The sequence below is a fragment of the Rhinoraja longicauda genome, chromosome 16 (assembly GCF_053455715.1).
Source record: "Rhinoraja longicauda isolate Sanriku21f chromosome 16, sRhiLon1.1, whole genome shotgun sequence".
Lineage (NCBI taxonomy): Eukaryota > Metazoa > Chordata > Chondrichthyes > Rajiformes > Arhynchobatidae > Rhinoraja > Rhinoraja longicauda.
Window position 1 is genome coordinate 20,276,074 of NC_135968.1, and position 14,523 is coordinate 20,290,596.

General features: G+C 43.8%; 1 protein-coding gene across 1 annotated transcript in view; it reads left to right on the top strand.

The window, feature by feature from the left end:
- The first annotated feature begins 4,803 nt into the window (after positions 1 to 4,803).
- Positions 4,804 to 14,523, top strand: part of slf2 (SMC5/6 complex localization factor 2) — a 79,483-nt gene continuing 69,763 nt past the window's right edge. The window contains 1 exon segment of the mRNA XM_078413380.1: positions 4,804 to 5,039. Coding sequence (XP_078269506.1) covers positions 5,005 to 5,039 — 35 coding nt within the window. The 5' untranslated portion in view covers positions 4,804 to 5,004.

Below are 14,523 nucleotides of genomic sequence, written 5' to 3' on the forward strand. Positions count from 1 at the left end.
GCACTCAGGACTTTGGGCTTTTGTTTTGTTCTGCTCAAATATTGTTTTTTTAAATTTATTGAACTTGTTTTTGTTTGTTCATTATGTATCTATCAAGTTCTGTGTTTACAATGCTTTTATGCTGCTGTAGTAAGTAAGAATTTCATGGTTTCCTTTCGGCACGTGACAATTAAACACACTTAGCTCTTGGAAGAATGATTGAATTCTAAGAATTCAAATAATTAAATTCTAAAAATTCAATATGTGCCTATCACAGACAGAGACAAAGTTACACTCAGCCACAAAACCAATTATTCCATTTATTTGTTTCTTGTAAAAGCCATTTGAAATGGCCAGGAAGGTAATGGAAAGGGTGGTGCATGTGAGGTGAAGGGTTTGAGCAGAAAAAAATGACCTTCAAGAAAAATGGAATTGAACTTAGTTTAGTTTATTATTCTCATGCGCCAGGTAAGTGAAAAGCTGTTTTTGTTGCATGCTATTAAGTCAGTGAAAAGACTATACATGATTACAATCAAGCCGTCCAAGGTGTACAGACACAGAATAAAGGGTGTAATGTTTAGTGCAAGTTAAAGTCCAGTAAACGGGATTATCTTATTTGAAATTGTTCTGATGTCCAAAAGTCACGAGTCATGAGTCATATCGTTCACATGAATACACTTCATATTTGGACGCCATAGACAATCTGTACACAGCAAAATCCTACAGTCATCATAAAAAAAACTCATAGGGATACTAAGAGTGAAGTTTACATAGGAATCATATGACTTTTACGCCTAGGCGGGCTGTCAAATTAAAACTTCATCCAAAAAGTAAATCTGCAAAAGTATGCCATTCGCTTGGCACTGTACAGGATGCCAGCCTAGCTTTGTATGTTGCTTGAGAAAGGAATTGCAACCTATTGACTCAGAGACAAAAGTACTTCCAACTCAGTTACCACTGATACTGCAATCACTTTCTACTTCGCTTACCTTCAATGTACTAAAGATCCAGACAGCCAACCTAGGTTGGTCTGGTTCCAAGTCGGTGTTGATTTAGATCAAGTTAGTGGCACCAGTAATAGGACCCGAAACTTTATCCTTCTATCCAGGGATGTTGTCTGTCCCACTGAGTTAGGGTTGCCAACTATCTCACTCCCAAATAAAGGACGAGGTGACGTCACCGCCCCGGGCCCCACGTGACCTCACCCAGCCAGCGGCCACGTGCTCCCACTCCATCAATGATGGCTGCCCGGGCCGGGAGGCGGGTTGCCTTGCAACCTCCGTTAGACGGTGCCCGGGCCTACACTGTCCGGACCTACAGTGTCCAGACCTACAGCGTCCAGGCCTCTGCCCCCCGGGCCTAATAAGGGACAAGGGCGGTCCCGTACAGGCCAAACCAATTTAACCTAAAATACGGGATGTCCTGGCTAATACGGGACAGTTGGCAACCATGCACTGTTACTCCAGCATTTTGTGTCTATCTACAGTCTACATGTACTTTGATATGGATCTTGGACAGTGGTTCCCATCAGGTAGAAACAAAGATCTGCAGATGCAAGTTAATATACAAAAGGACACAAAGTGTTGGAGCAACTGAAGAAGGGTCCCGCCCCGAAACATCACCTATCCATTTTCTCCAGAGATGCTGCCTGATGTACTGAGTTACTTCAGAACTTTGTGTCTTTCTTTCATATAAACCAGCATCTGTAGTTCATTTTTATTACGTGTACTTTGATCCCCTGGCCAGACATTCTTTATGAATCTGGATTGTGGCCAGACTATTAAACTGTGGGATTACCTGTTTTGAGCTCAATTCTTTTTGCATGTGATTTTTCATGTTTTGGTGAAGTAGACTGATGAAAACCACAAAAGGACACAAAATACTGTAGTAACCCAATAGGTCAGGCAGGATTGAACAAGAAGTTTGGGATACTTCTTCAGCCTCTGAAGAAAGGTCCTGATCCAAAACGTCTCCTACCGTGTCTATGTTCTCCAGGGATGCTGCCTGACCGGCTGAGTTGCTCCAGCACTTTATGGCTTTCCTGGGGTAGGTGTTAAATGGCAGTTGGTTGGTGTGAAAAGGAGACTAAGTACTTCAGTTTGCAGTGGTATGGTCTGTTTTCCATTTATTAATATTTTTTTATATTGTTATTTGTTGTGTTGTGCTAATAGAAACATAGAAAATAGATGCAGGAGGAGGCCATTCGGCCCTTCGAGCCAGCACGCCATTCATTTTGATCATGGCTGATCATCCACCTTCTGCCTGCCTTCTCCCCATATTCCTCAATTCCACTAGCCGCTGGAGCTCTCTCGCACTCTCTTTTAAATTCTTCCAGTGAATTAGCCTCACTGCCTTCTGTGGCAAAGAATTCCACAAATTCACAACTCTCTGGGTGAAAAAGTTTCTTCTCACCTTAGTTTTAAAAGGCTTCCCGTTTATTCTTAGACTGTGGCCCCTGGTTCTGGACTCCCCCAACATTGGGAACATTTTTCCTGCACCCAGCTTGTCCAGTCCTTTTATAATTTTATTCGTCTCTATAAGATCCCCTCCCATCCTTCTAAACTTCAGTGAATACAAGCCCAGTCTTTCCTCACATGACAGTCCTGCCATCCTGGGGATTAACCTCGTGAACCTACGTTGCACGAGCAATAAAGTTATTGATATGATACGATAGAACTTTATTTATCCCAGGAGGGAAATTAATTTGCCAACAGTCATAAAAAGCACAAAATTAGTTAGTTAGTTTAGTTTATTTGTCATACCACTCCTTACAGATCATGCAACGAATGGGACAAAACAGAGTACCTCCGGGGGCCATAGTGCAATACAAATGCAAAACATATAGACAGGGGATGACAGTGCAGTACAATACAATTAGACAGTGCAATACAATACAATACATATAGACAGGGGATTAAAGCATGTAAACGGTAAAGCATTTAACCTAGAGTTTAAATCATGTAAACATGTGACGAGTGGTAAGGCAATAGACAATAGGTGCAGGAGTAGGCCATTCGGCCCTTCAAGCCAGCACCACCATTCAAGTGATCATAGCTGATCATTCTCAATCAGTACCCCGTTCCTGCCTTCTCCCCATACCCCCTGACTCCGCTATCCTTAAGAGCTCTATCTAGCTCTCTCTTGAATGCATTCAGAGAATTGGCCTCCACTGCCTTCTGAGGCAGAGAATTCCACTGATTTACAACCCTCTGACTGAAAAGGTTTTTCCTCATCTCTGTTCTAAATGGCCTACTCCTTATTCTTAAACTGTGGCCCCTGGTTCTGGACTCCTCCAACATTGGGAACATTTCCTGCCTCTATGTTTCGATAAGATCTCCTCTCATCCTTCTAAATTCCAGTGTATACAAGCCTAGTTGCTCCAGCATATCTTTCAACATACGACAGTCCCGCCATTCCGGGAATTAACCTAGTAAACCTACGCTGCACGCAATCAATAGCAAGAATATCCTTCCTCAAATTTGGAGACCAAAACTGCACACAGTACTCCAGGTGCGGTCTCACTAGGGCCCTGTACAACTGCAGAAGGACCTCTTTGCTCCTATACTCAACTCCTCTTGTTATGAAGGCCAACATTCCATTGGCTTTCTTCACTGCCTGCTGTACCTGCATGCTTCCTTTCAGTGCCCGATGCACTAGGACACCCAGATCTCGATGTACGTCCCCTTTTCCTAACTTGACACCATTCAGATAATAATCTGCCTTCCTATTCTTACCACCAAAGTGGATAACCTCACACTTATCCACATTAAACTGCATCTGCTATGCATCCGTCCACTCACACAACCTGTCCAAGTCACCCTGCAACTTCATAGCATCTTCCTCACAGTTCACACTACCACCCAGCTTTGTATCATCTGCAAATTTGCTAATGGTACTTTTAATCGCTTCATCCAAGTCATTAACGTATATTGTAAATAGCTGCAGTCCCAGCACCGAGCCTTGCGGTGCCCCACTAGTCACTGCCTGCCATTCTGAAAGGGACCCATTTATCCCCACTCTTTGCTTTCTGTCTGTCAACCAATTTTCTATCCAGGTCAGTGCCCTACCAATACCATGTGCTCTAATTTTGCCCACTAATCCCTATGTGGGACCTTGTCTTTCTGAAAGTCGAGGTACACCACATCCACCGGCTCTCCCCTGTCAATTTTCCTAGTTATATCCTCAAAAAATTCCCGAAGATTAGCCAAGGGGGGGGGGGGGGGGGGGTGGTCAGTCTCAGTCTACCCCACAGAAGGGGGAGGAGTTGTAGAGTTTGATGGCCACAGGTAAGATCTCCTGCGCGGTTCTGTCTTGCATCTAGGTAGAACCAGTCTGTTGCTGAAGGTACTCCTCAGGTACAAATTGAGCGCAAAATCTAACAGGCACGGCTTCAAAATGCCTTCAGAGATGGACGTGGAGTTGTCGTTTGGTTTGCAAAACAGGTAAATTAAGCAGTGCAAAACAAAAGCATTCACTTAATAAGTAACTCGCACAAAACTAGTGAGGAGCTATTTTCTGACAGAGCGCAACAGGGTATTTGAAATAAAGCTGAAATGATAGACATCCCAATGCAAGAATGCAATGTACCGCTAGCCTAAATGCACGAACAACACTGCACTAATTGAGATCACAAAATCGATAGTCTGATTTAAATGTATGTTTTTTGCGTTTTTGCACAATGTGGTGGTCCGGGGCGAAGATTTTAAAGGGGAACTCAGCGCCCCGCGCTGTATTGTGGGAGTTGTCGTCCCCTGTTGTGGGTATGCGCGGCTGCGCAGTGGGCGCCGCGGCCGTGCTGGGACTACAGCTCCCAGCGGCCAGCCTGTTACTTGCGCTGTTGCCGAGAGGAGGCCGGTGCTACGGTTCGGTTGAAGGCGGCGCGCTAACGGGAGGCGGGAACCGAGAACCGAGAACGAAGGCAGGAAATAACACAAGCGGGATCCAAACACACACAAAAAAAACAAACTCCCGGCGATTCGGCGAGGGGGAGAGGATGCGGCGCGGCCTGTGGACGGGGCGGGAGCCATGAAGCAACGCCATCCGCTGGTTCCCGGCAAAGGGTGAGCGGCACAGGCACAGGCCCAGGCTGGGGCTCCGGCCTTCCTCCGCGTCCACACTGCGCGCTGGGATTCATCGCTGCCCCTCTCCTCCACCCTCCCGCCGTGAGTGTGCACAGGCAGGCCGCGCCTTCCCGCCTACTTCCTTCTCCTCGGCCGCTCAAACTCTTGGTGCTCACCCGCAGTCCGTGTCCGTCACCACCAGGCGCTGCTCCCCCAAGTCTGACGATCATTTGTGCTCTCTCTCTCCCCCCCCCTTGACAACCAGCTGTGTCATTTGTGCCCCCCCACCCACCTTGACAACCAGCTGTGTCATTTGTGCCCCCCCCCTATTTCTCCTTGACGACCAGGCATTGAGCCCCCCTCCCTCCCATCTCCTTGACGACCAGGAGCCGGCCCCCATCTCCTTGACAACCAGGAACTGCCCCCCATATCTCCTTGACGACCAGGCACTGAGCCCCCCTCCTGTTTCTGACGAAGATCTGTGTGCTCCCTCTCCCGCCTCCCTCGACCAGCAGGTTGTTCCCCCCACCCACCTCCATCTCTTGACGACCAGGAGCTCCCCCCCTTCCCCTTGACACCAGGCAATGACCCCCCCTCCCTCCCATCTCCTTGACGACCAGGAGCCGCCCCCCCCATCTCCTTGACGACCAGGAGCTGCCCCCCATCTCCTTGACGACCAGGAGCCGCCCCCCCATCTCCTTGACGACCAGGAGCCGCCCCCCATCTCCTTGACGACCAGGAGCTGTCCCCCCCATCTCCTTAGCTGCCAGGAGTTGCCCCATCACTGACGACCAGGAGCTGCCCCCCCATCTCCATGACGAGCAGGAGCTGCCCCCTAATCTCCTTAACTACCAGGAATAGCCCCCATCTCCTTGACGACCAGGAGCTGCCCCCCCATCTCCTTAGCTACCAGGAGTTGCCCCCCATCACTTTGACGACCAGGAACTGCCCCCATCCCCATGACGAGCAGGCGCTGCCCCCCCCATCTCCTTAACTACCAGGAGTTGCCCCCATCTCCTTGACGACCAGGAGCTGGCCCCCCTTCCCCTCCATCTCCTTGACGACCAGGAGTTGCCCCCATCACTTTGACGACCAGGAACTGCCCCCTTCCCCTCCATCTCCTTGACGACCAGGAGTTACCCCCATCACCTTGACAACCAGGAGCTGCCCCCCCTCCCCTGTCCTTGACGACCAGGCAATGAGCCCACTTTCCTTGGCAACCATTTCTGTTTCCCCCCCATCGTCTTGACAACTAGATGTGTGTCCACTCCCCTTCCATCTCCTTGACGACCAGGCACTGAGACCCCCCTCTTTGACTTTGACAACCATTGGAGTGTTCCCTCTCTCCTTGTATCCTTGACAAATCAGGTATGTGTTCTCCCCCCTCCCCCAGTCTCTTTGACGACAAGCATGCCTTCACCCTCCCTCGCCTTAACGGCCAAGTGTCACCCTCTGCTCTCCCCCTCCCATCTCTGATTTTGACGATTGTGCCCCCAATCTCCTTGTCAACCAGGTACTGAGCCCCCTCCCCCCATCTCTTTGAGAACTAGGTAGGCCCCCTTGTCTCCTTGATGAACAGATGTATGTCCCCCCCCCCATCTCCTTGACAACCAGGTGAATGACCCTATCTCCAACTCCTTGATGACCAAGTGTGTGCTCTCCTCCATCTCCATGACAATCAGGCACAGAGTCCCCTTCTGCAGCTTGACGATCGGACATACCACTCTCCCCCATGTCCATGCCGACCAAACGTGGCTCTCTCTTGCCACCCCTCCTTGACGTCCAGGTGTTTCTCTCCCACCCCCCTCCCATCTCCTTAACACCCCTTCACTCTCTTTGAGTCCCACTCCCACCCCTGACTTTCCTGACAATCTACCCCATCTTCCTGATGACCAGTTGTGTGCCCATCCCAACCATCCCCTTGACTGCCAGGCATGCGTTCCCCGGCCCGTTCCTGATAGCCCACCGTGCTGCCCAAGCCCTCTCCTGGAGTCACATGAAGGTCCTTCTGCCTTCTACCCGATTACACTAATCCTACTCTGATCCAATTTTATTCTATTTAACAATTCAGGCGAGCATTGCCCTGTCTGCTACCCTGGCACCGATTGAAGTTTGTTACACTCTCTTTGCTTCTCTATCATTCCAATTCTGACTTTAGCTGTTTTTTCATCTCTTCTTTGTCTCCCGAGCACATGTTTTTATCCATTCTCTCACCTTCTCTGCTATTTTGTCCACCCCTCCTTACCTGATAATTTTCTACCACCCTTTTCCTGCTCTCTGCCCATGATGTTCATTTATTTCCAATCACCTGCTCTCCTTGCACCCCCCCCCCCAGAAATTGTTATCAGTTTTCTATTAATTCATTTGGACTTCACTTTGTCACGTTGAGCCTCTGCTCTCGATGCAAACTGAAAGGGCACAAGTAAATGCGCTTTTGCCACAACACCTTTTGTGATTGGCTGACTGTTGTTCAAACACGGAGCCCTGGGGGTTGAGCCGACCACTAAAACGTGACTCAGGCAATTGGAACAACACTACTGAATGACAACTGTCAGGAAGGAACATTGAAGGATTTAAGGTTTAATGTTGCCCCGTTTCACATTTGCAGCTATCGCACAGAACGCTCTGAATTTTACTTTTGTGGTTATTGTTTAAAAAAATTAATGGGTAATGTATTGCATGAAGTTTTTTAATGTACTTGATGGCATGCTGTTAGACAGGCAGTAATCATGCAGAACCTTGTAGACCTGATTTTGTTTCTGAAGCTTAACTCACTTTGGGTTTGTTTGTGTATTTTATCAAATTAGCATGGCAGAGGAGCAATGAATGTCTGCTAAAGATATTACGAAAGGTGGTAATGCTTTAGAGATCTGCAGTTTGTGACAATTGCGACTGCCTTTTTGTAAATGTGAGAGTGTGTGTGTTTAATCGGGAATCTTGTGTTAATCTGGTTTGAGTTTGCCAAAATGCTGTCTGTTGTTCTAATGCCATGGTAAAGACAACAGTGCTTGTACACATTGTTAGATACCATTTACCTATGGTGTCTGGACAATTGAGTGCTCTTTTGTCTAATACTTTTGTTTTTAATTTTGGGAAGGGATTAATATTTATAGGAAGAATGCAATAACACTGTTTGAATCATAATGTTCTTTTAAGGCACTATCATGTCAGAGCTGAGCAGCTGTGAAATTCATGAAGCAATTAATTGGTGGTCTCTCAGCTTTCCAAATTGATTTGTAATTTTCCTTTCACATGGCAAAATATGCCTTGATACTTATCTGAAGTAGTTGAATGTATAGTTTAGCCCAAAGTCTACATAAAGGTAAAAATGGACAAAGCAAGTACTTTAATTAGCAGAGGGAAGCCAATTGGTGTTGTGCTGTGTATATACTTTGTTTAAAGAATATACAGTGCCCTCCATAATGTTTGGGACAAAGACCTATCATTCATTTATTTGCCTCTGTACTCCACAATTTGAGATTTGTAATAGAAAAAATCACATGTAGTTAAAGTACATATTGTCAGATTTTATTAAAGGATATTTGTATACATTTTGGTTTCACCATGTAGAAATTACAGCTGTGTTTATACATAGTGGCCCCCATTTCAGGGCACCATAATGTTTGGGACACATGGCTTCACAGGTGTTTGTAATTGCTCAGGTGTGTTTAAATGCCTCCTTAATGCAGGTATAAGAGAGCTCTCAGCACCTAATCTTTCATCCAGTCTTTCCATCACCTTTGGAAACTTTTATTGCTGTTTATCAACAAAGTTGTGCCAATGAAAGTCAAAGAAGCCATTATGAAACTGAGAAACAAGAATAAAACTGTTAGAGACATCAGCCAAAACTTAGGCTTACCAAAACCGACTGTTTGGAACATCATTAAGAATAAAGAGAGCACTGGTGAGCTTACTAATCGCAAAGGGACTGGCAGGCCAAAGAAGACCTCCACAGCTGATGACAGAATTCTCACTATAATAAAGAAAAATCCCCAAACACCTGTCCTACAGATCAGAAACACTCTTCAGGAGTCAGGTGTGGATTTGTCAATGACCACTGTCCGTAGAAGACTTCATGAACAGAAATACAGAGGCTACACTGCAAGGTGCAAACCACTAGTTGGCCGTAAAAATAGGATGGCCGGGTTATAGTTTGCCAAGAAGTACTTAATAGAGCAACCACAGTTCTGGAAAAAGGTCTTGTTCCTATTACAAATCTCAAATTGTGGAGGGCAGAGGCAAATAAATAAATTATGTGTCTGTGTCTCAAACATTATGGAGGGCACTGCAAGGGGGCAGAAGTAGGGCATCTGACTCTTTGCTTTGTTCTGCCTTTCATTAAGATCGTGGCTGAGCTTCTGCCTCAGTGCCATTTTTCAATACTATCCCCATATCCCTTGTTTCCCTTTATATCCACAAATCTTTTGATCTGTGTTTTGAATGACCAGCGAGGGAAAATATTATCTATGCATCAAGCATCTCGTACTCTTTTATATTTTGAGCAGTTCATTCAGAGTTTGTACCAGAATTTGTTCTTTATAGAGAGTGTTTTTCATTTTACCAACGTGCAAAGCATTTGATAGCGTAGAGCCAACGGTTAAAAGTCTCTAGGAACAAAAACAGGAAATGTTTGTGACATTCAGAGGTGAGGCAGCATTTCTGAAGAGAGAAGGTTTTCAGGTCATCGATCTATCGTCAGAAATTTTTGGTCATTCAGTACTGAGATGAGAAATTTCTTCAACCAGATGACAGTGAATTTTTTGAATTTACTAGCATGAAGTGCGGTGGTGGTTTTGTCATTTGAGTATATAAAGGTAAATAGGCTTTTGAACATTGTGTGAAATAATGGATATGGCATTAGTGTAGATTTTGAACGACAGAACAAATCTAAGGAGCCATCTAGTGTTTATTCTTTTATTTCATTTTAAGGTCAATTATTATTTTAATAAATAGTGTATCAGTTTTGCAGGGCCAAATGGCCATGTTCTACTAATTTGTATGCAATGTGTCCTTTTCATACTGAAACACTTTTCCAGTGGCGTTGGGTGCTTTTACTTCCTGATGTCTAGTTCCTGTTGCTGGCGAGGGTGTTGCAGATATCTGAACTGAAACATTTCTGGTGTTTCGAACACTTGTTTCGATTGTTGCTTTGAGTACTTGGCTTGGCTTTTGCATACCTAAATGTGGTTTGAGAGACTGTGCTCAATTGGAGTTAACAATTTTATAATCATTTAATTTCAATTTGGAGTGATGAAATTTCCTTTTGGTGTTGATTTTACTAGTTAGGGGATTATATGTAATTTATCAATACTTTGGTTTTGCCTTTGTATACTTTATTGCTGTTGGGAGGATCTGGCATTAAATTTACTGTTTGCTGTCAATTGTATCTTTTCTTGCTTGTCTCCGAAATTAAATATCCTTTCTCTGTCTGTCCCCGTATTCCTTTTAAAAATATCTTGAGGTCTCTGCTTCAACGTTGTTTGTGGTCAGTTGATTAGAAGTCGCTAAGTCATCTGTGTAGTGAAAACATTTTTAGCCTTTTATTTTTATAATAACTAACTGATGTACAGTAATTTGGTATTGCAGCATTATGATGTAGATACTGGCTGTTGACGTTTGCATCTCAAGGGCAGGATAGTCGGTATTATGTCTTTTATTCTTCGGAGGAATAAACACACATGCTCTCATACATCGGTGTTGCTCTAACCGGAAGTGAAGAAGTTTATTTTGTTTTCACATGCATTTTATATCTGGTACACAGGAAGTGACATCAGTATAAGAGCACAGTTAAACAGTTTCATTTTAACATCCAACACTGGCCATTTGTGTAAATTCCATTAGAGCTTGAATTTAAAAGTTTAAATTCTATTGGAACATCCTTCTATCTTCTGTCCTTTTGAAAGTATCCTTATGGATGTTTAATAGAGGGAACACTGGTAATAGCAGAATGGACTGAGGAAACCATTTTGTACTTGTGTATCCTCCAACATCTTTCTATTTAATCTATTTTTCTCTTTAAAACACATTTGACAGTTGCTCCTGTAGTGGATTGCGAGAAATCTATTTTTAACAATCTTGGGTAAGGGTTCGTTCTGATTCCCGTTGGATTTATAAATGACTCTCTTTACATCATAGTTCTGGTTCTCTTGCAAGTGATTCTCACTGATTGAGAATGATCAGCCATGATCACATTGAATGGTGGTGCTGGCTCGAAGGGCCAAATGGCCTCCTCCTGCACCTATTGTCTATTGAAGAGTATCCCTATGGCATACACTTGATCACCTGAATGTGTGTAATTTCCCTTTTATATGAAAGAGCTCTAACCCATCCAGTTTATCCTGGTGTTTAATGCTTCAGTATGATATTCTGGACCAAAGAATTTGGTTCAAAAAAACTTTCTATACCATCTTCAAGGTTTGATGCAAGTGCTTTGTTGTCTGTTTGAATAACCTTTGGTGCTACTTTCAGTAATCTGTGTCTAGTATCGTAAAGGAAATTTAATAATGCTCTTCTCTCATTGGTTACAAAATATATATATAAAACTAAATATCAAAGGTCAATTTCACATGAATTCAAGACAAAGGGCGGATTTCACTTAAATTCTCAAAGGCTTACTATTTTTCCTTTTTTTTGAAGGCAGTTGTTTATTCATGCCAAACTTTGATATATTCTGTGTATAAAACCACAAAGTAAGTGAAATGTTTAATTTGTAGTTTTTGTTTGTGCAGAAACAAATTATTGTATTTGGATCTCGATTTTCAAACTATTGCAAATTCTGCTATCGACAGAGATAATGAGAGATTCTTGTTCTAGATGAATTGCCAATGAATCTAAATGTTGCTGTTTTATGATTAAAACGTTACCAAACTGTAAGTTCGCTTTTCTCATTGTAACATTTAAATTAAAACTACTTGAGTTTTAGATGTTAATTTCTTCATTTCTAAGTTTACTTTTTTAAGTTAAAGAATTTATCTGGAAAAGGGAGAAGATGGGAACTTGATTTAATGTCTCAAAATAAGCAAGAAAGGGTGCGGAGAAAATTTACGAGGATGTTGCCAGAAGTTGAGGGCCTGAGCTATAGGGAGAGGTTGGGCAGGTCAGGAATTTCCTCCTTGGAGCACAGGTGGATGGGGGGTGATCTTATAGAGTTGTGTAAGATCATGAGGGACAGATAGGTTGGATGCACAGAGTCTTTTACCCAGGATAGAGGACTCGAGAACCAGAGGTGACAGGGGCAAGATTTAATAGATACCTGAACGGCAACCTTTTCACACACAAGGTAGTGGTTATATGGAAAGAGCTACCAGGGAGGTTGTTGAGGCAGGTACTAGAACAACATCTAAAAGACTGAGCAGCTGCATGAATGGGGAAGATCTAGAGGGATATGGGCCACATTCGGGTTGTGTAGATGGGGAATCTTGGTCGGCATGGGGAAAGTTGGGCTGACGGGCCTGTTTCCGTTCTGTATGACTCTGTACACCTTTTTATCGTGATGTGTTCCCACAGTGCTGTTGCCATGTGCTTGCCTCACATAATTGCTCAAAATTCCTGAAGTAAAACTTCAACCCACAACTTTTTGACGCGCACGTGCTGTCGTTGAATCACTGCTGCCATTTGTGTTTTAATTACATGGCTGTGACATACATTTATCTGTACTTGGCAGCCAATACTACCAGCTAACCAGCTAGTTAGACTGACTTCCAGTACCCTCTGACTAGCCATTCATTAATTACACATAAGCCAGGTGACAGTCAATATGCTTTACAATTTAACATCTCTTTCTAGCTGTGCCCAATTTATCGTTATTTTTCATCAGTTTAAATTTTTTCCCCAAAATTGATTTAGAGTCATACAGCATGGAAACGCCCTTCGGCCCAACATGACCCAAGTACACTAGTCCCACCTGCCTCTGCTTGGCCCATATACCTCGAACCCTACTTTATCCATGCACTTGTCTAAATGTTTCTTAAATGTTGCAATAGTTCCTGCCTCAACCACCTCCTCTGGCACCTTGTTCCGTACACCCATCACCCTTTGTGTAAAGAAGTTACCCCTCGGGTATGTTTTAAAATTTTCACCCCTCACCTTAAGCCTATGTACTCTGTTCTATGTACTATGTTCTCTATTCCCGTACTCTGAGTAAGGGAGTCTGTGTGTTTACCTGATTCATTCCCCTCATAATTTTGTACACTGTCATAAGATCATCTCTCATCTCCATGTGCTCCAAAGAAGAGTCCTAACCTGCTCTACCTCTCCTTATAGCTTAAGCCCTCGAGTTATGGCACCATCCTCGTAAATCTTCTCTGCACCCCAAATCTTTCCTATAGAATGTGTTCAAAACTGAACACGATTCTCTAAATGTGGCCTCACAAACGTCTTGTATAACTGCAACATGACCTCCAATGTTGATACTCAGAGTTGGGAGACTATAACGTCAATTTCTTGAGAAATGTATAACTGGTGGAGGAACTCAGTGGGTCAGGCAGAATCCGTGGAAGGAAATGGGCTGATGATGTTTTGGGGTGCAGCCCATCCACAGAGTTGGGTCGCCATTAACTTCTTGCTAATTTTCTTGACACTGCTGTGGTTTAACTTGCATGATAGTTGGTGACATTGTTCTTCCTTTTATTGATAGAGTCCATGCCATTACATGTATCCCTGTAACTGTGTACGTACAGGCAGTAGTGTCTTCACATCATGCAATTCATATTTGGTACATACCGCTTTAATATTTCCTCAATAGTTTTGGGGTTCCAGGTTAATTAATTAATCGGTGCCTTTGTTTTGTAATTTCACTTCAGTATCATTTAATTTCACACTGTGGTGTTTCTCTGATTGTGTTTGTTGGTGTACCAGTGAAGCCCGCACATTGGTGAAGTCCCAAATTGTGATGGGCTGCTGCACTGTGATGGAGTTTGGGCGCCTGGCTGTTTCATCTCATTGTCTTTTTATTGTCATAGAACTTACCGCACAGGAATGGGTCCTTTGTCCTGCCAACCGCCATGCTGAACCTTTTATCCACCTACACAAATCCCATTTTCCCAGATGTAATAAAAAGGAACAGCAGATGCTGTCTTATACCAAAGAAAGATACATAACAATGGAGTAGCTCATTGGGTAGGGAAGCATCTCGAGAGAAAATGGATAGGTGATGCTTCGGGTCAGGATTTTCGTGTCCATTTTCCCCACTATTATTGTCTATTTATTTGTCTGTTTAAAAAAAAATATATATATATAGAACTTTTTTGTTGGTGTTTATGGGTACGACAGAGTATTATGTTTACATATCAGTCTGAATATCTGCAGAAGGGTCTCGACCCGAACCATCACTTATTCCTTTTCCCCATAAATGCTGCCTGGCTTGATGAGTTACTCCAGCAGTGTAAACTAGCTTCTGCAATTCCATTGCACCCATGTTTACCTATCTGTTGTGCAGCTGCAAGTAAACATTTCAGACATAGGGCAATAAAACACACTTGGCTTC